Source organism: Neomonachus schauinslandi, chromosome X, assembly GCF_002201575.2.
Source record: "Neomonachus schauinslandi chromosome X, ASM220157v2, whole genome shotgun sequence".
Taxonomy (NCBI): Eukaryota; Metazoa; Chordata; class Mammalia; order Carnivora; family Phocidae; genus Neomonachus; species Neomonachus schauinslandi.
Window position 1 is genome coordinate 112,157,321 of NC_058419.1, and position 20,279 is coordinate 112,177,599.

Below are 20,279 nucleotides of genomic sequence, written 5' to 3' on the forward strand. Positions count from 1 at the left end.
AAGAATATTGCAAGCGGAGGGGTAATGCAGATAATGCTCACACTTGGCCTCAGAGTCTGTGGGATATGAAAAGAAATAGCCTTTAAGGAGAAGCATATTGTAGGTAGGTAGGCAAGGAGAGGGGTTAAAAGAGCGTTCTTTACTACCATATATATATAGATCTATCTATCTATCTATCTATCTATCTATCTATCTATCTATCTATCTATCTATCTATCTATATTTTTTTTAAGTAAGCTCTCCACCTAACGTTGGGCTTGAACTCAGTACCCCAAGATCAGGAGTTGCATGCTCTACCGACTGAGCCAGCCAGGCGCCCCTACACATTATATCTTTGTGTTTAGGAAGTCATTCAAGAACTGATGATGACATATAAAACATTCTTTAAAAACATTTTTAAAAGCTACTTTATATCATTACCTTTTGTGGACAGCAGAGGGAACCATTTGCCAATTATCTAAATCTGGAGGTAGCTTGTTTTGAGATAAAACCCTTTCATTTATTTATGAAAAAGGAGCAGTTCCTTTGGTTTTTTAAAAATCAATATATTTGTTTTCTTCCAGAGCTCTGTTAATATATGTTTGTATGGCTATACTGATGTAAGTAACTTTGGTAGAGTATTCATGAAATTTAGAAGAATTAATAAACAGTATGAAAATCTTAGAGAATAAATTGCATTTTGTCCATAATCATTGTCTGTTTTTTTTTTTACTTGTCAGCTAATAGTGTTATTGATGACATACTGTTACATTTGGGTTATCTTTTTAGATTAGAGTTTGAATCTTAAAATTTTTTTTTTTAAAGATTTTATTTATTTATTTGAGAAAGAGAGAATGAGAGAGCACATGAGAGGGGGGAGGGTCAGAGGGAGAAGCTCCCCGCTCAGCGGGGAGCCTGATGCGGGACTCGATCCCGGGACTCCAGGATCATGACCTGAGCCGAAGGCAGTCTCTTAACCAATTGAGCCACCCAGGCGCCCATGAATCTTAAAATTTTCTTTCCTGCTCATTCCTGTCTTAATTCTATTTTGTAGCAGAAAATGTGTCTTGCCATTTGAATTTAGTTTGCTTTGCTACAGAAAGTCTTATTCTTATTTGGTTATATGATAGTGTAAGGTCCTAGGAACCTTATGTGTGCCTTGAATATTTCCTCCATTCTGTGAATGTGCAGCACAAGTTTATCAACTGCCAAAGTTTTCTTTTGTCAAATCCTCCTCCCTTTTCTCCTGCCATATGTAGTAACAATTAGTTGACCTTTAGCCCCTTCATGAAGTGGCAGTAAGTCTGCTTCTTACCAGCTACTTGTTTATCAAATAACTGTGATCTTTGATCAAGCTAACTTTTGCCCTGCTGACTTTTGGGTGGTTTTTAAGAACCAAATTAAGATTATGTAATTAAAAGGACTTTGAAGACTAATAATTAAGGAACTTTAAGACTTCAAGGGTATAAAGGATATCACTGGAAAAGTAAGGACAGTGAGATGGGTTTAAAGGGGGCATTTTAAAAAAGGAATCAACCCACCAGTATGTTTTTAGATTGTATCTTGGTGAAAGAATTAGTTGAAAGCTTGTTTACTGTTCTTCAGGTGATTACTTGGTTAATTCGTTTTGTTTTTTTTTTTTAAAAAAGATCTTGTTGTTGAGTACTCTGCTGGAAATAACAATATGAATAAGATATATCTGCTTTTGAGAATCCCTGAGCCTCAGAGGAGTAAACACATTTCAAGAGTACTTTTGCAGTTGAAGGCAAGAGCACCTCCTTTGAGGGGGTGTAGGAGTGGGCAGGAGTTGGCCGGGGAAGCCTTAAAGAGACCAGGAGAGCTGGGCTTTGAAGTGGATCAGTTGGAGTTGTCCAAGCAGGTGAATGTGGTAGGATGTTCCAAGGAGTTGTCAGCCTACGTTTAAAATCTAGCTCTGATACTTCTGGTATATTCTTAGGCAATTGTGCATCAGTTTTATCATCTATAAAATGGGGATAATAATTGCATTGACTTTATAGAGTTGTGAGAATTAAATATATGGAAAACATTTAGAACAGTGCCTGGCTTATACTAAATGATTGAAGGTTAACTTTTAATGTTGTTATCCTAGGAATCTAAGGGATAGAATTGGCAGGTCTTGGTCTTTGAATGTGAGTGTTGCGGGAAAAGGATGTGTCTAGCGCAGTGGTTCTCAGCCTTGGATGCACATTAGGATCACCTGGGGAATTAAAATGTGCTGATGCCTGGGCCCCACCCCAGACCAATTAAATCAATATCCTGGGGGTGTGGCCCCAAGTAATTTTGATGTTTAGTTGGGCTGATAACCCCTGGTCTAGGACTATTTCCAGGCTTCTGGCTTGGATGACTGGGCTGATGATGGTGCTATTTACTAGGATAAAAAGCAAATTGAAAGAAAAGGTGTTGCTTTTAACATAGCACTTAGGCTTTTAAGAATCCTGTTAGCATTTGCATGCTTTAGATGTTTATAACTAAAGGATGCTTTTTTAATATTGGTTTCTGGATTGGATATCATAAATGACCCCAGACTATATGACTTTCATGTTCTTGTGTCTGCATTTTATACTTGGAGGTGGTTTCTTTTTTTTGTTTTTTTAGATAATATATGCTGCTGTTCGTTCTCTTTGGACTTACCAGCTTTCAACATACCCTATAATTTATACATTTATTAGGTTTGTTTGATTCCCTCTCTTAAAATTTCTTGTTGATTGCTTCTCTCTTTTTCCCTTACCCGCACCCAACCACTACTACCACCCACCACTAGAAGGTAAGCTCCACCAGAGCCGGGATCTTTGTTATTTTTTGTTCACTAATTCTAAATTTCTGGTACATACTATATAACACATATTTCTTAGATGAATGAATGAATTACTATCAGTCTGGTTTTGTTTCCGTCCAGGTTCTTGGCTCTGCTCCAGAGTAAGTGAGATGTAGAGCAGAGTTTCAGAGAGACTTCTGAGAACTGTTTTCTCCTGTATTTAATTGATAAACGTGGAGTTTAATTTTTGGTTGCTAAAAGTTGTGAGATACAGTTGAACAAATGCTTCTTATTACATCTTAACAAAAAACTTTTTTTTAAAATGTTTTGGTAGGAACCACCAAAGCCACCTCTAAATAATTTTAAAGTGGGAATGAAACTTGAAGCTATAGACAAAAAGAACCCTTATCTGATCTGCCCTGCAACTATTGGAGATGTTAGAGGAGATGAAGTTTATATCACATTTGATGGCTGGAGTGGAGCTTTTGATTACTGGTGCAAGTACGATTGTCGAGATATTTTCCCAGTTGGGTGGTGTCGCCTGACAGGAGATGTATTACAACCACCTGGAACTCATGGTAAGATAATAAGTAACTACATGTTCTTTTATTTTATTAAAGTTAGATCTAACTGCTATTGGCATTGAGGTTAGGATTTCTTGCTCAGCTGGAACAGCAGACAGAACAGGGAGGGCACTGCCTAGGCTAGAGAACTGAAGGTAGAAGACGGCAATGATTAGAATTTTTGAGGGCCAACTCAGCATCATAATCTGAATTGACAGTCCACATTGGAGAATATGGGCAAGCTACAAGTCACACTTGGACCTTTGAAGTCTTGTTACTGAAAGCATTTTGGGGTGCTTAGCTATCTTTATAGTTGATATTCAATTTAAAATTATACATAGTATTCCATTGTTTATATCTCAAAGGTAGTTTTTAAATGGTAAGGTGTAACAACTGTTATATATGTGTTTTGCACAATTTTGGTCAGTTTTTTCAAGTTAAATTGATAGTTTGATAGTCTTAAGTAAAATCTACCCATCAGTGAAAATTTTACTTTATTTTTTAAAAAGATTTATTTATTTGAGAGAGAACGTGCGCATGAGTTGGGGAAGGGGCTGAGGGAGAGAATCTCAAGCAGATTCCCCGCCTAGCTCTGAGCCCAACATGGGACTCGATTTCATAACCCTGAGATCATGACCTGAGCTGAAGTCAAGAGTTGGACATTCAACCGACAGCCACCCAGGCGCCCATGTCAGTGAAAATTTTAGACTATGGAAACCATCATAGATTAACATGTTATTATAGTCAGGTATTTATCAGTTGTAATGCTGTGCTTCCTAAAGTTGAATTCTATGATCATCTAGATATTTTCTTTCAGAAAAAAATCATCAAAATATTGAGGTTCCTTAGGTGTCTTCCAAGAGCTTAGACATGCCTAACCTGGTCTTCTGTGATGGAATAACTGCTGAAACTTAAGTGGGATCTAAGCATAGAACCTAATCATTGGCTTAAGTTAAATATAAACTTATTAGTAGAATCAAATGTAAACATACTTAAAATTTATCCAACTAAAATTTATTTATACCAGAAAAAAAAATGAGTGTAGAAAATGTGTAAGTAATGTGTGTAAGATGAGAGCAGTGGCTAGATAAAAGCATACAGCCATATTCTTGTAACTGCTTTCTTTTTTGATTTGGGACTTTAACACATTCCATTATATTACAGTACTACATACCGTGATGTCCTTTTTATTAGGGACGTATTTTACCAGTTGCCTGCTGCCATAATTCTAGGAAGTAGATAATAATGGCTGATTTTTGTAAAATTTAATATGCTCCAGATCTATGTGTGTATGATACTAAGGCAGTCTCTGCCCTCAAGGAGTTAGAGGGATAAATGGAAGAATAGACTTTAAAAAAAAAATACATATATATACAGAATCAGCAGTGCAAAAATAGAGACGTGTGCTAGATACGAAAGTGGCCCAAAGACATCCAGTTTGTTTAGGCTGGAGGGAAAATCGGTTGGGTAAAGGAATGCTTAACAGAAAGACACATGATGTATTAAGAGAGAAGGAGTTTGCCAGGCAGAATAGAGATAAAGGTAGGGTGGACACTTCACAAAGGTATAAAATCGCACAGTTTACCCTGAAAACGAGGTAGTTCAGTTTGGAACATGATGACTTTGGAATGCATGACCAAGAATGCTGTTGTTTTACACTATCTGGTATCCCTTTTTTTCTTAGTAACACAATTCAGCTGCCTACCATGAAGGCTATATTTACAGCCTCCCTAGCAGTTATATATGGCCATGAGACTAAGTCCTGGTCAACGGGATAAAAGTAGAGCTAGTATGTTCTACTTATAGGAAGTATATTAGAGATGAATGTACCCTTCTGTCTTGCTTCTTCCTGCTTCTATCCTGATGCTAGTTATGTGCTTGTTTTGGGTGGAGTTCCATCTTGAACAATGAAATGGGGACCATATTCTAGGTATAGTGGAGTGAAAAGCAGAAATAAGCCAAAATCCCTGAGAATTTTGTGGAGCAGAATTTTCATACTGGCCTGTTTCAGACTGTTATTTGAGAGAAATAAACTTCTATGTTATATAAACCATTATTCTTTTAGGTTTTTCTGTTACTGTTAGCTGAATTTAATCCTAACTAATTCAGGGTAACTTTAAGATACCAGGTGAACATGTCCATTGGATAGCTGCACATGCAGGTATGGAGCCCAAAAGAGATAGGTCTTAGTTGACAAAGCAGGTTTGAGAGCCATCATGCTCATTCAAATAAATATTCTGTGTGTCAGGTAGGATTATAGGTGCTGTCTGGTGGAGGGGTGGATGGTAGGCAGCTTACACATCCAATTGATAGCAGTAAGTGGGGGAAGTTTTGGGTGTGGCTTTAATTTTGCATGTGTAACAGGTAGAAGTAGAAAAGGACCAAGGACAGAACCTTGTGGGTGAATATTTAAAACAATTCTCACACTTGAATCATCTCGGGGGGAGGGGGGACTTTTTCAAAAGCTGATGCCCTGGAACTCATACCCAGGGGTTCTGAATCAGTAGGTCTGGAGTGGGGCTCTGGTGTTTCCATTGCACATGGTTTGAGGCCCAGACTTTGAGAAACACAAAAATAAGGGATGAGTAGAAGATAGAAATCAAGAGAAAAAGTATACGTAAATGTAGGAGAGTTACTAGGTTGGTTTCCCTAACAACAGGAGATGAAAGATAGTACAGCATAAACGTTGAGAGGAGAGCTCATTAGTGATCTTAAGTAAAAGCATGGTTACTAGACTACTTTGAAAAGCCAGATTTAGAGAGCTGAATAAATAGATGCAGAGCATTTTTTTAAAAATGTGGTTTCATGGATACTTTCTGAGATCCACCTCCTCTGTCCTTTACCCCACTAGACATTTCACAAGTTAAAGTGAAATTTAGAAACCTTACTTCAATTTATATCCCTTTAGCCTCCATCATTCATAATATTTTCTTAAATATTTACATTCATTGAGAATGAATTAGTGTTAAAATTTTTGTTCAACTGTTAAACATAATTAGAAAATTCAGAAGTATTTACCCACATTTTGCCATTTCAGTTCTTTCTTCCTGATTTTCAGATTCCTTTTATCATCATTTCCTCTCTGTTTTAGAGAACTTCTTTTAGTCATTCTTTTAGGGTAGGTCATCTGGCAACAAATTCTTAGTTTTCCATCATCCAAGAATGTTTTTATTTTCCCTTCATTCTTGAAGGATAGTTGCTGGATATAGAATTCGGTGTTGACAGTTCTTTTCTTTAAGCACTTGTAAAATGTAGTGCAACTTCCTTCTGGCTTCCAGGGTTTCTTTTGAGAAGTTTGGTGTTACTCAAATTGTTTTTCCCCTGTAGGTTCCATTATGATTATAAGTTTGTTTTTGCTTGTAGTTCTTCTAGTGTTTACTTTATGCTTTATCTGTTTTGTGGGTACGTTATCAGGTGTGTACAAATTTTGAACTACTATAGTGTCCTGGTTGATTGAACCTTCTGTAGTAACCCTCTTTATGGTGGCTTTTTTTTTTTTAACCTTAAAATCTGCTTTATTTTATATTTGCTATTAGCTATATATAGCTATACCAGCTTTTGTTTGGTTGGTGTTCTTGGCCTCTCTGGTTCTAATGTTCAACATTTACCTAGTCTTGTCTAAAAAGTTGAATTTCTTGTAAAGAGTAGGATTTTGATTTTTTGGCTAGTCAGCCAGTCTGTCTTTTAACTGGAGCTTTTAAAATCTATTTATATTTATTGTGATTACAGACATATTTGGTTTTCAGTATGCCACCTTATTTTGAGCTTTTTATTTGTCCTGCCTTTTCTGTTTTATTTTCCTTTCTTGTCCTTTTGGGGTTATTTTTTCTTATTCCATTTTTCCCCTCTTCTTGGTTGGAAGGTATACATTATATTTTCTGTTCTTTTAGTACTCTAAAAATTTTAACATGCTTTCTTGACTTAATGGAAGTCTGAAATTGATCAATATCTTTATTCTGTACTAAGACAATAAAGGGAACTTAGAACACTCTGCCCATTTATCCCCTTCACATTCATGTTGTTACTGTTGTATATTTTCTTTTATTTTATTTATTTATTTTGAGGTGTGGGAGGGGCAGAGGGAGAGAGAGATTCTTAAGCAGGCTCCATGCCCAACATGGAGCCCGATGCGGGCCTGAATCTTAGAACCCTGAGATCATGGGGGCACCTGGGTGGCTCAGTCGTTAAGCGTCTGCCTTTGGCTCAGGCCATGATCCCAGACTCCTGGGATCGAGCCCCGCGTCGGGCTCCTTGCTCCGCGGGAAGCCTGCTTCTCCCTCTCCCACTCCCCATGATTGTGTTCCCTCTCTTGCTCTGTCTCTCTGTGTCGAATAAAAAAAAAAAAAAAAAAAATCTTAAAAGAACCCTGAGATCATGACCTGAGCCAAAATCAAGAGTTGGACACCCAACCAACTGAGCCACCTGGGCACTCCACTGTTGTATATTTTAATTAGTTATATCTTTTAGGAATCCTCCTAGCTATTATTATTGTTCATATAGTCAGTATTTGTTGAGATTCACCAACATATTCAACGTGTTTATTCCTTCTTAGCATCTCAAACCTTTCATCTGGGATTAATTCTCTTCTGTCTGAGATAGATCCTTCAGATTTTTCTTTAGTGAGGGGGTCTGCTAGTGGCATGCCCTCTCAGTTTACATTCATCTGAATATGTCATTATTTCAACTCCTCCCTTGAAAGACATTTTCTCTGGATGTAGAATTCTAGATTGACAGGCATTTTCTTTCAGTACATTGAAGATATCATTCTTTTACCTTTTGGTTTCCATTGCTATTGAGAATTCAACTGTCAATCTAATTATTTTTCCTCTGATCTGTCATTTTTTTCTCTAGCTACTTTAATGTTTTCTCTAGCTACTTTAATATTTTTTTCTCTAGCTACTTTAATATTTTTTCTCTAGCTACTTTAATATTTCATATTGGTGTTCTGCAGTTTTACTCTGATACTTCTAGGTGTGGATTTTGTTGAATCTTGATATCTTGGCAGAACCACATATATACAAATGATGATTTGTTTATTTTTATGTGTGAAAAACTTTAAATGTTTTATATTACATTTTAACTGTTTTATCATCAATAAGGATTTCAAACGGCACAAATGATTTGACATTATAAAGCACTTCTCATGACTGCTTTATGAATACAAATAATCCAAACCATGTGAAAGTAGAATTTGGAAGCTTTAGAGTAGAAACAAAGATGTGCCCCCTGTTGCCACATTCTGTTTTGTAAAGATTCACAGAAGTCCCCAGAAGAATCTTAGGATTCTGGGAAAAGTATGGTTAAAGATTGTTAGTTGATACTCACCCAAAGATATTTCATAAATGATTCATTTTTACTTTTTTCCAAGCATTGCTTATTCATTACATGGATTAATAGGGTTATTGCTGTACTTATTATACAAGGTGAAATACTCTTTGAGTAGAGAAAACATTTACTTTAGCCAATAATCATTCATTAAATGACAGCTATAATATAAAAATATCATTTCTTAGATGTAATGTGATATATTCTAAAATCATAATACTTTAAAATTATTTTTCATTATTTTAATATAACAGTTTTTCTCTAATAGAAAAAAGTAATAAATGCTCAAAGCAAAAAATTCAGGAAAGCATGCAGAGGTAACCATGACAAATAGTTTGATCTGTACTTGGCTTTGTACTGCTTTTTCTTCTTTTTGTCTTATACATATAGCTTTAGAACACACATGGCCAAATCAAGAGAAATGTTGAAATAAGTTGTGGCATAGTTATTCTTTAGAATAATATAGAACGATTTAGAAGAATGAGAGGATTCCTGTTTACTAAGAAAGCTTTCCAAGATGTGTTAAGTGAAAAAAGCAACCCCTCAAAATACATACAGTATAATACTATTAAGTCAAAACAAATAATGTATTTCTATGTGTAACTATAGATGTATGTATATTCATACATAGAAAAGATCTGAAAGGCTATATATCAAATCTTTAGTAGTAATTATATCTGGGAAGGGGTGTTGAGTGGTAAAGGGAACTTTTGCTTTTATCTGTGGCTTTTAAAAAAATTTTTTAATTAAATTTTTTAAGATTTTATTATTTATTTATTTGCCAGAGAGAGAGAACGAAAGAGAGAAAGCAAGCACAAGCAGGGGAAACGGCAGGCAGAGGGAGAAACAGGCTCCTCGCTGAGCAAGGAGCCTGATATGGGACTTGATCCCAGGACCCTGGGATTATGACCCGAGCCGAAGGCAGACGCTTAACGACTGAGCCACCCAGGTGTCCCTGTGGCTTTTTTTTTTCTTTTAAACAAGAACATGCTGTAGGTTACATTTGTACTTTAAAATAATTAATTTTATTTTGAAAGGGATTATTCTGCATATTCTGGTTTCTTACCTACTTTTTCATAATACACTGTGATTGTGTTCCCATGTAAAATATATCCCTACAAAATTATATTTCTGTGTTGTATTACATTACATGGCTGTACCATAATTTAGCCACACTTCTATTTTGTTTGACATAGATGATATGATGAATATATCTTTGCATATCTCTAATTATTTCCATAGACTAAGTTTGCTGGGTTAGGGGATATGTTTCTAAGGCTGACAAACTGTCTTTCAGAAAGTAATACCCATTTCCATTCCCCTCAGAGGAGAGTGAAAGTGGTTTTTACCTTCTCTGGTCAACTTTGGGCATTATCTTATTATTTCTGTTAATTAAAAAAATGTTTTTAAGGGACGCCTGGGTGGCTCAGTTGGTTAAGCGTCTGCCTTTGGCTCAGGTCATGATCCCAGGGTCCTGGGTTCAAGTTCGCATTGGGCTCCTTGCTCTGCGGGGAGCCTGCTTCTCCCTCTGCCTGCTGCGCCCCCGGCTCGTGCACACGCGCTTTCTCTCTGACAAACAAATGAAATCTTTAAAAAAAGTTTTTAAAATTTTCATTTCTTAGATTATTAGTGAGGTTGGATTTTTTTTTTCCATATACCGTGGCTATTAATATCCCTTTATAATTTTCCTGCTAATTCCCTTTTCCTGCTTTTTTCTTATTGTTACCTTTTGTGTTGATTTGTTTTGAGTGCTTCATTTATTACACATAGCAATAAATGTCAAAAAAGTAAAAAAAAAAGTAAAAACTTAGTCATTTGCTTTTTTTCAAATTCCACTATAGTTAATATAAAGTGTTATATTGGTTTCAGGTGTATAATATAGTGATCCAACAATTCCATACATTATTTAGTGCTTATCATGATAAGTGTACTCTTTTGTTAAAATTATTTTTTTATTTTAAAGATTTTATTTGAGAGAGAAACAGAGCATGAGCGGGGAGGGGCAGAGGGAGAGGGATAAGCAGACTTCCCACTGAGTGAGGAGCCTGATGCAGGACTTGATCCCAGGACCCTGAGGTCACGATCTGAGCCAAAGTCAGATGCTTAATTGACTGAGCCACCCAGGTGCCCGCATTATAAGTGTACTCTTAATCCCCTTCACCTATTTCACCCATTCCCTCTGGTAGCCATCAGTTTGTTCTTTATAGTTAAGAGTCTGTTTCTTGGTTTGTCTCTCTTTCCTTTGCTCATTTGTTTTATTCCTTAAATCCACATATGAGTGAATCATATGGTATTTGTCTTTCTCTGACTTATTTCACTTAGCATTTTACTCTCTAGCTCCATCCATGTTGTTGTAAATGGCAAGATTTTGTTCTTTTTTTTATGGCTGAATAATATTCCTGTGTGTGTGTATACACCACATCTTTATCCATTTATCTGTTAGTGGATACTTGGTTTGCTTCCATAATCTGGTTATTGCAAATAATGCTGCAATAAACATAAGGTGCATGTATCCTTTTGAGTTAGTGTGTTTGTATTTTTGGGGCAAGTACTCAGTAGTGCGGTTACTAGATCATAGAGTAGTTCTATTTTTAACTTTTTGAGGAACCTCCATACTGTCTTCCAGAGTGGCTACACCAGTTTGCATTTCCACCAACAGTGCACAACGGTTCCTTTTTCTCCACATCCTTATCAACTCTTCTTGTCTCTTGTGTTTTTGATTTTAGCCATTCTGACAGGTGTGTGGTGATATCTCATTGTGGTTTTGATTTGCACTTCCCTGATAATAAGTGGTATTGAGCATCTTTTCATGTGTGTGTTGGCCATCTGCATGTCTTCTTTGGAGAAATGCCTGTTCATATCTTCTGCCCATTTTTTAATTGGATTATTTGTTTTTTGGGGTGTTGAGTTGTATCAGTTCTTTATATATTTTGGATACTAACCCTATATTGAATATGTCATTTGCAAATACCTTCTTCCATTCTGTAGGTTGTCTTTTAGTTTTGTTGATTGTTTCCTTTGTTGTGTAGAAGCTTTTTATTTTGATGTAGTCCCAATAGTTTTTTTTGCTTTTATTTCCCTTGCCTCATGAGACATATCTAGAAAGATGTTGCTAAAGAAATTACTGCCTGTGCGCCCCTCTGGGATTTTTATGGTTTCGGGTCTCACATTTAGGTCTTTAATCCATTTTGGGTTTATTTTTGTGTATGGTGTGTGGTGTCATAAAAGTAAAAACTTTTTTCTCAGTCATTTGCTTTCTAATGTTATTTATGGTCTTTAAAAATGTGCAGAAATATTAATTTTATTGACTTGAATATTAAATAATTTAAGGGTCTAAAGTAAGGGTCTTAGCTAAATAATTTTAAAAGGCACACAAATAATGGAATTTCATAAATTTTTAAAAATCTGTATTGTTTTTGTTCAACTTTTGAATATTTCTTAAACACACTGGAAATGTTTGGTTTTCGACCTTTATATAACTGCTTTTCCAACATTTTTTTAAGATATAACACTTAAAGCTTTTTTAAATACCTAATGACTAAAGATAATTAACTTTCATAGTTTCTTAAAGAAATGTAATGAGGCATCCATGAATGCCACTTGATTTGACTTTACATTAAAAAAACTACTTATTTAAGCTTTACTGGCTTTTTTTTTTCAAGAATAGTAGTAAAGTTTAATATACTTTAAAACTTAGACTAACAAATTTTTTTTTCTCCCTGTGTTAACACTTCTATAATCAGAAACAGCCAAGTTCTTTTCATGCTTATCATTGGTAGAAAAATCCACTGGGAAACGTACCTTGGGTAGAAAATTCAGCAAGCTATGTGGCTTTTTTTTTCTCTTGTTTATTTAGGTTTTCCTTTCTTGGCCCTTGTTATGACCCTACAATCTTTCAAAGCCCTTCACCTCTGATTGGTGCTGTCACTGCTCATCAGATTTATTCTGGAGACCTGTACAGGGTATCTGGTGAGAAAGAGGAAAGAAGTATGTGTGCTACTATGTCCTTGACAACTTAAAGAAGGCTGAGTCAAGTAAACTAAAACAAGGCCCATTGTAGATTTTTTCTTCTTGACGAATTTATCTGTTCTTGCTGTTTTTTTGTTTCAACTTGTTCCCCACCTCCTTTGTATTTTGTATCTTGGTTCTCTCTGAAAAAAATAATAGAAATTTAAGAATGTTCTGTAAGCTATTGATTTATTCTCACATTGCCCTTCTTTTGTCTCTGGCACATATAGTTATAGGATTTATAGCCAGTCATCTCATTAAAGTCCACATATTTAATACATGAAAGAGCAAGACCTGAAATCCAGCAACTTAGAATCAGAACTGGAACTACCAGTATTTTAAAGGCAATGTGTGATTTTTTTTATTTAATATTTAAATTTTTCCTTTATTTGGGAAAGCTTCTAAACAAATAGGTTACTATTTTATTTATAAACACAGTAAATGTAGGTGTCTAGTCTTGAGAAATTGGAAGTACTCAGAAGCAGAGGATTCTTTCTTTTTTTTTTTTTAAGATTTTATTTATTTATTTGAGAGAGCACGTGGGTGGGGGGTGCAGAGGGAGAGAGAGAAGCCAGCTCCCTGTGGGCTCCCTGTGGGGCTCTATCCCAGGACCCTGAGATCATGACCTGATCCAAAGGCAGCCGATTAACCGTCTGAGCCACCCAGGCGTTCCCAGAAGCAGAGGATTCTTATAAAAATTTGCCCTAATATTAACTTTTTTCTCATACTGTGGGAAATTCAAAGTTGTTTTTTTAAAAATATAAATTGCCACGTTGTAAACCATTCTACCTGGCTTTATAGAGGCACTTAAGTACTTTTAAAGTTAACTATGAATATTAAACTTTGAACTTACATAATTTCTAAAACATTAGTGAATTAGTTTTATTTAACTTAGCTTCAGATTTATGCATTATTGATTATAAATTAATGACCTACACTGGTGTGAAGTGTCATCTTATAGCCTAATTTTTTAAGCAGTTGTGACCATACAGACCAGGAAGGAGGGCAGCAAACTTCCAGATGCTTGGAGTATAAAGTTGCAGGATCCCAAGGGTTTAGAGGAATTCCTCTGGTCCAGAGGGAACTGTGGAGGAGGGGAAAACCTAGAATCAGGAAGCATTCCTCTCTAGTGGTACTATAGCCTATCAGTGACTATCTTAACTCATTTCTTGATAAAATCCTTTAACTATTGGGTTTCCTGCCCCCCCCAACTCTCACAGAAAAAGCTTTAATTTCTAGGAGGAACTCAGTGGTAACATGGCATTTCTTTCACAACTTTGTAAAACACTTTTGATGATATTTGATAGAACTGGCATATTAGATTTTCTTTGTTGGTAATTCAGACATAAATTGTATGAATAGGAACTTTCTTCTTAAGATTAAAGTAAAATGTGTTGAACAGATTTTAAATGTGATTATCTTGGGCACTGTTAGCTGCTGCTTTGAATGCTGGTTTATTTTGTGGGGGGTGTGTGTGTGTACGTGGTGTGTACATGGTGTGTATATATATGGTTTAGGGATTTTTTGATTAAAATTTTAGGAGTGTAAGAAAATAGGAGTGTGGGTTTTAAAATCTAAACTTTTGATCGTTTTAAAAAAATATAACTCGTCATTTTATATGGTGATCTTATTTTGTAAAGCCCTTCCCATGTAGCATTTTCCTATTGAACCGTTTCAAAGTTAGTCTTTTGAGAAGCATTTCAAAGCTTCCATTGAGCAAACAAGTGCTCTCTTCCCCACCCCCACCTCATTCTCTTTTTTTTTTAAGAAACAAGAAATTATGGCTGCTTTTGCTTTTTGTGCAGATGTGCATAGAGTTGTATGTGGTAGATTCTGTAACTTGGGCTTCACCTTTCTCTAAGTTTTAAAATTAAGATTTTATAGTTTTTAGGACGTATCTTTACCAATTTTTTTCCTCTTTTATAGGACTGTGTATGTTTAGTAAAAACCACATAAAGCAGCATTTTTCCTTTATGTTATAGTGGGTCAAAAGAAACAGAGATACATATAATTAAGGCTGTAAAAAGTTCAAGGTGTGTCAGTCCCACCAGAAAGCTTCTGAATGAACACTTAAGCATTTGTTTAGATTTTTGCCCTTAGTGTAGCTTATGGTAAAATACAGACTAGTATACTTAGTTTATTTAGTATTCTTCTTGTTTGGTATAAAGGAAATAGAAATGCTATCACCCAAATTATTCACTCAAAAGCCATGAAATTTAAAACAGCTGATATTTTCTTTTTCGTACTAACAGCTTGGAACAAATGTTTTGCTTGTGCAAATGAGACGGCTATTGTGATGCAAAGAAGTATCTTGGGAAAAAAAACCCCAACAAATGTCCTTTCTCTGTTTTGAGTATTTCAGCTAAATACTGCAATAATTGCAAGCAGAGCCTGGAGCGTCTTTCTTGTTTCTATTCTGTGATATATTTTAACAAGTTCTTTTGAGACTTTTGAAATGTCTTGGTTTTAGGACATGTGGTCCAACGGGGATAACTTTGTCTATAGATGCAATGGGTTAGCAGTTAGATTTTGCATGTCTTCTATTATCTTTCCAGATTCTCTGACCCAGGGTAACCTTTGGTTCTTCTCTGAAGGCAGGACTGAAGGAAGTTTGAGTAGGTGACTGATGGTCACTGTCCATACAGCCCATAGACAATATGTGAATTACTTTAACAGTCTTCTTAGTCCCTCCTCCTATGCCTCCTCCCCTTAAACCAACAAATGCAAATAGCTTCATCCCCATTTGCTAGAAATCCAGGCTTGCTCTGGCAACATGGGCTTTGTTGTTAACTCGCTTTCTCCAGAAAGGCACTTTTATTTCTGGTAAAGGAGAAAGGCTATCAAGTGGAACCTAAGTCACCTTAATGGTAAATCTAGCAACAGCTTGTTTCTCTGGAATATTTCTAAAGGTAGGAATTACCCCAAAAGTTTCTTTATATTGTAGTTGAAGTATGGTTAAAGAAATTCACTGTCTGCTTTGTTAGCTTTTGTATACTAAATATCCCAATCATTTCTGTTATCTCAAAAAAATTCTTTTTTGTTCTAAATATTAACTATCGAAATTGTTGGTACTATTATTTGATCAGTCATTTCTAAAAACTGTTATATGGTACAAGAGAAAAGTTAGTCTTTAGTTATTTCTAGTATAAAAATGGTTTAAAATAAAAAGAGACAACCCTATTGTAAGTCAAAATTGACGATTTAAATCTCCAGTTTGTGATGAAGAACATTGTCAAATATTTTTCTATAGCCTTGAGGAATATGACATGATTTTTCATTAGTGTTATATGAGACTTATTAGAAGTATTTTTATGATACAGAAATGCAGATAACATTTTACTAATTAAATATTGTGTCAATACATTTAATATGTTTTGTGGAAATTATAGCAGTGACTGCTATGATTTTTTTTTTAACAGCATAATGGAAATCACTCTAGAGAAGTCATTTGGTAAGAAAAAAGATGCTATGATTTAAAAATTGAGTGGCTTTTAAAAGCTCAGAATTGTTAGAGGAGTTATGAATTGGCCTAAAACAGCTGAAGTTACTTCTTTTCATGTGAACTTTCTTCTGAAAATATTACAGGTTTTGGAAATTGTCATCTTCTTTAATGTCACTGTAACCAAAACCTTGGTTTCTTTTGAAGTGAGCAGATAGATAGGAGTAGCAATTGTGAAATATAATGGTCTTCATGGGAAGCACCCCCCATGAAGCTGAAGGGAGCGGTTTACAAAGCATCTGTGATCAGCAAGTATTGTTAAAAGAACACTCTTAAAACCCTTCTAAATTTTAATTGTGATTTCTAGCTGCTGCTTGCCTTTTTTTTGATTTCCTTTCTAGACTGAATACTTATATAATTATATAACAGGTTAGGAAAAACCTTATAAATTCCACTAGATTTTATTTTAATTTAGCATGTATGCCAAGAAAAAAGGCAGTGTCATTTAGGTACGGAGATAAGTAGCTTTTTGTATTTTGTTTAAGTTAGTGAGCTATCCTTTAACCTTTTAATTGCATTTGGGATATTTTTCCCAGTAGCATTTTTACAAGTTTTCAGTAACCTTAAGATCGAATACTCTATGCAGGTTAAGATATATTTTATAAGGTGTATGAAGAGTTTCTTCTCTCTTTTTGAATCTGTTTATCTTAGATCTCCAAGCCCTGTATTGAAATGGGGGAGATGAGAGCAAATCAAAGCTACAAAAGCCTTTCAGTATATTGGTTTTGGTTTAGTTATCCAGATGTAATTTTTAAAACCTCCTAGAAAAGACATAGCAGCATTTCCCAAATGGGGATGCTCTGTCAGACCCCCAAAGCAAGCTCTTCTAAATGAGATCTCTACTTTTGTGAGTAAATGGTTTATTTATTTTTTATATGTGGGAATTACCTCTTATTATATGTTTAAAGCATTTTTAATATTGTAAAACTGTGGCTCTTGGTTTTGAGAGGGAAACCTACTTGGGTCATCAACGAAACTCAGGAAGGACAATGGAGGAGCCAAGGCAACAGGGCTGGACTTGTTCACACTATTGGACGCCAACCATGCCAACTAAACCATCTCTTTTTAGTAAATGAGCAAGGAACTGGGCAGAACATTCAAGTTAGAATAGGTCCAACAAGGGTTAAAATACGAAGACAGGTGCCATTTCCATAAAAACTGGGGACAGCTACCACTAAAAATTGGAGACCTTGTTTTCCGTTGTAACTTTTCCAGTGTTTGCCATCCTTTTTCCATGTAATGATTAGTTGTGAAACAAACTTTTAAAATGAAATGGTGGGGCCGGTCTCAAAAAGAACTCTTATACTTGTTTTGGGCACGGTAGGAAAAGTGAGAAAAGTGAAAAAGTATCTTAGAGGTCTTTAAGTAATGATAAAAGGAAGAGTGATAAGCAAATACCTGTGGGGTCTGACCAAGACCAAGAGTACCCCTGCTACTATGAATGGAAGTACAGACCACGTGTCTCTACTGGTCAACTGCCTGGGCAATAGAGATGCTTTTACAATTACATTCTGCTGAGTCAGCCTGTGCTACTGAGGGTATCTACTCTTTAATTCTGAAACTGCTGGAGACAGGTGCAGATTCTAAAGATCACTGCCAGTATGCAGTGAGCCTGCATGGGTGTCTCTACTGTTACTTTTAGTGGATTCATGTATGCCTCTACAAGTTGTATGGCTTTTTATCAAAATAAAATATTATAATGCTTATGTTGAATAATTGTTTTCTTTAGGGATATGACTTGTTCTGTTATTCAAAAAAGTGGCTAGGTTTATCTTTGTTGGGGCATTTTATATTTTTAATGACAAAATTGGTACTGTAGAACATTCAGAAAACAAAGATAAGTGATCAGAGTAAAATCTAAAAATTGCTTGTATTCTTGCCATCTGCTAATATTTCGGTATATAAACCTCAGAATATTTTAATTAAAAAATCAGAAATGGGGGCGCCTGGGTGGCTCAGTTGGTTAAGCGACTGCCTTCGGCTCAGGTCATGATCCTGGAGTCCCGGGATCGAGTCCCGCGTCGGGCTCCCTGCTCAGCGGGGAGTCTGCTTCTCCCTCTGACCCTCCTCCCTCTCATGCTCTCTGTCTCTCATTCTCTCTCTCACAAATAAATAAAATCTTAAAAAAAAAAAAAAAAATCAGAAATGTTAATTAATTGCCAGTAGTCATTGAGACCAGCTGAGGATGTCTTCAGAAGCATATGTTGTATTCTGTTCTGTGTATACAGAATTGTATTGGTTTGGTCCTATCTACTTAAGTATTCTTACTCTGTTATTCTAGTAAATAATAGACATAAAATGTGTTCAGATTATAAATGTTTGATTTTGAGAAAATTCCCAAGAAAATTTAGAGTAAAGAAGGTACTCCTCCAATATTTGATGCAATTTTTTTTTCTTAAGGGTTTATTTAGCCAAGAGAATTGAAAAAAAGGAAAGCCCCTAAACATTGGATTATCAAGGGCATGTTGATAATTTGTTTTTAGTAGTACTTTAGATATTTTTATTTGTGGTTTACACATAAGCTCCCTCAAATATGAACCTGAAGAAATGTTTACCCAACTATTTAATCCTGCATTTTGTTTTGCTAAGTTTATAGAAGAAAATATTTTAATTGAAAGACATGTCCTTTCATTATTTCCCCTCACTAATTAAAAATAGTATTCAGTTTCAGCAAAGAGCATGGGCTTTTGGGTGAGACAGTCCTGAATTTGAATCTCATTTCTTTATTTTTAATTTTTTAAATTTTTTTAAGATTTTATTTATTTAGGGTGCCTGGGTGACTCAGTTGGTTAAGTGTCTGCCTTCGGCTCAGGTCATGATCTCGGGGTCCTGGGATCGAGTCCCACATCGGGCTCCCTGCTCAGCTCTATCTCTGCCTCTCCCCCTGCTTGTGCGCTCTCTCTCTCTCTCTCTCAGATAAATAAATAAAATCTTTTTTTTTTAAAGATGTTACTTATCGCACTGAGCCTCTATTTCTTTATATGTAAAATGGAGATAATATTTGCTTTACAAAATTACAAACACAAATTTTAATAATATATGCAAAGTCTCTGGCCCATTTGAAGTATACACATTTCCTTTTTCCCCCCAGTGTTGTTTTTTCAAATGAGGTGAAATTCACACAACATAAAATTAGCCATTTTAAAATGCACAATTTAGGGTCACTTAGTACATGCATAATGTTGTGCAGCTACAACCTTTATCTAATTTCAAAACATTTTCTTCAACCTAAAAGGAAACCCTGTACCCACTGAGTAGTTGCTTCCCGTTCTCTCTTCCCTGTTGCCCCTGGTAACCACTAACCTGTATTTTGTTTTATAGATTTACCTATTCTAGATATTTCATGTAAATTGAATCATACAGTATGTGATTTTGTGTCTGGCTTCTTTCACTTAGTATAATGTTTTCAAGATTCATTCATGCCATTTCAGGTATCAATACTTCATTCTCTTTTATGGATGAAAAATATTTCCATTGTATGCATGTATAACACATTTGTTTATCCATTTATTCATTGATGTACATTTGGGCTGTTTTCACCCTTTGGCTTCTGTGAATAATACTGCTGTGAACATCCCTGTACATGTACTTGTTAGAGTCCCTGTTTTCATTTATTTGGGGTATATACCTAGGAATGGAATTGCTGGTTCATATGTTAATTCTATGTTTAACTTTTTCTGGTACTGCCAAACTGTTTCCCAGCAGCTGCATCAGTTTACATTCCCACCAGCAATGTATGGGGGTTACAATTTTTCCGTATCTCTGTCAGCACTTACTATTTTCCTTTTTAATAGGCATCTTAGTGGGTGTAAAATGGTACCAAATTGTGATTTTTTTTAAGATTTATTTATTTATTTGAGAGAGAGTGAGAGCGAGAGAGAGCCTGAGGTGGCAGAGGGAGGGGCAGAGGGAGAGGGAGAAGTAGACTCCCTGCTGAGCAGGGAGCCCGATGCAGGGCTTGATCCCAGGACCTTGGGATCATGACCTGAGCCGAAGGCAGATGCTTAACTGACTGAGCCACCCACGTGCCCCCAAATTGTGATTTTGATTTGAAATCCTTCATTTATTTATTTTTTATTATTATTATGTTAATCACCATACATTACATCATTAGTTTTTGATGTAGTGT

General features: G+C 35.6%; 1 protein-coding gene across 1 annotated transcript in view; it reads left to right on the forward strand.

The window, feature by feature from the left end:
• Nucleotides 1-20,279, forward strand: part of SCML2 (Scm polycomb group protein like 2) — a 66,014-nt gene that overhangs the window by 13,493 nt on the left and 32,242 nt on the right. The window contains exon 3 of the mRNA XM_021683691.1: nucleotides 3,090-3,333. Within this exon, the coding sequence (XP_021539366.1) occupies nucleotides 3,090-3,333 (244 nt within the window). The remainder of the gene's footprint in view (nucleotides 1-3,089; nucleotides 3,334-20,279) is intronic.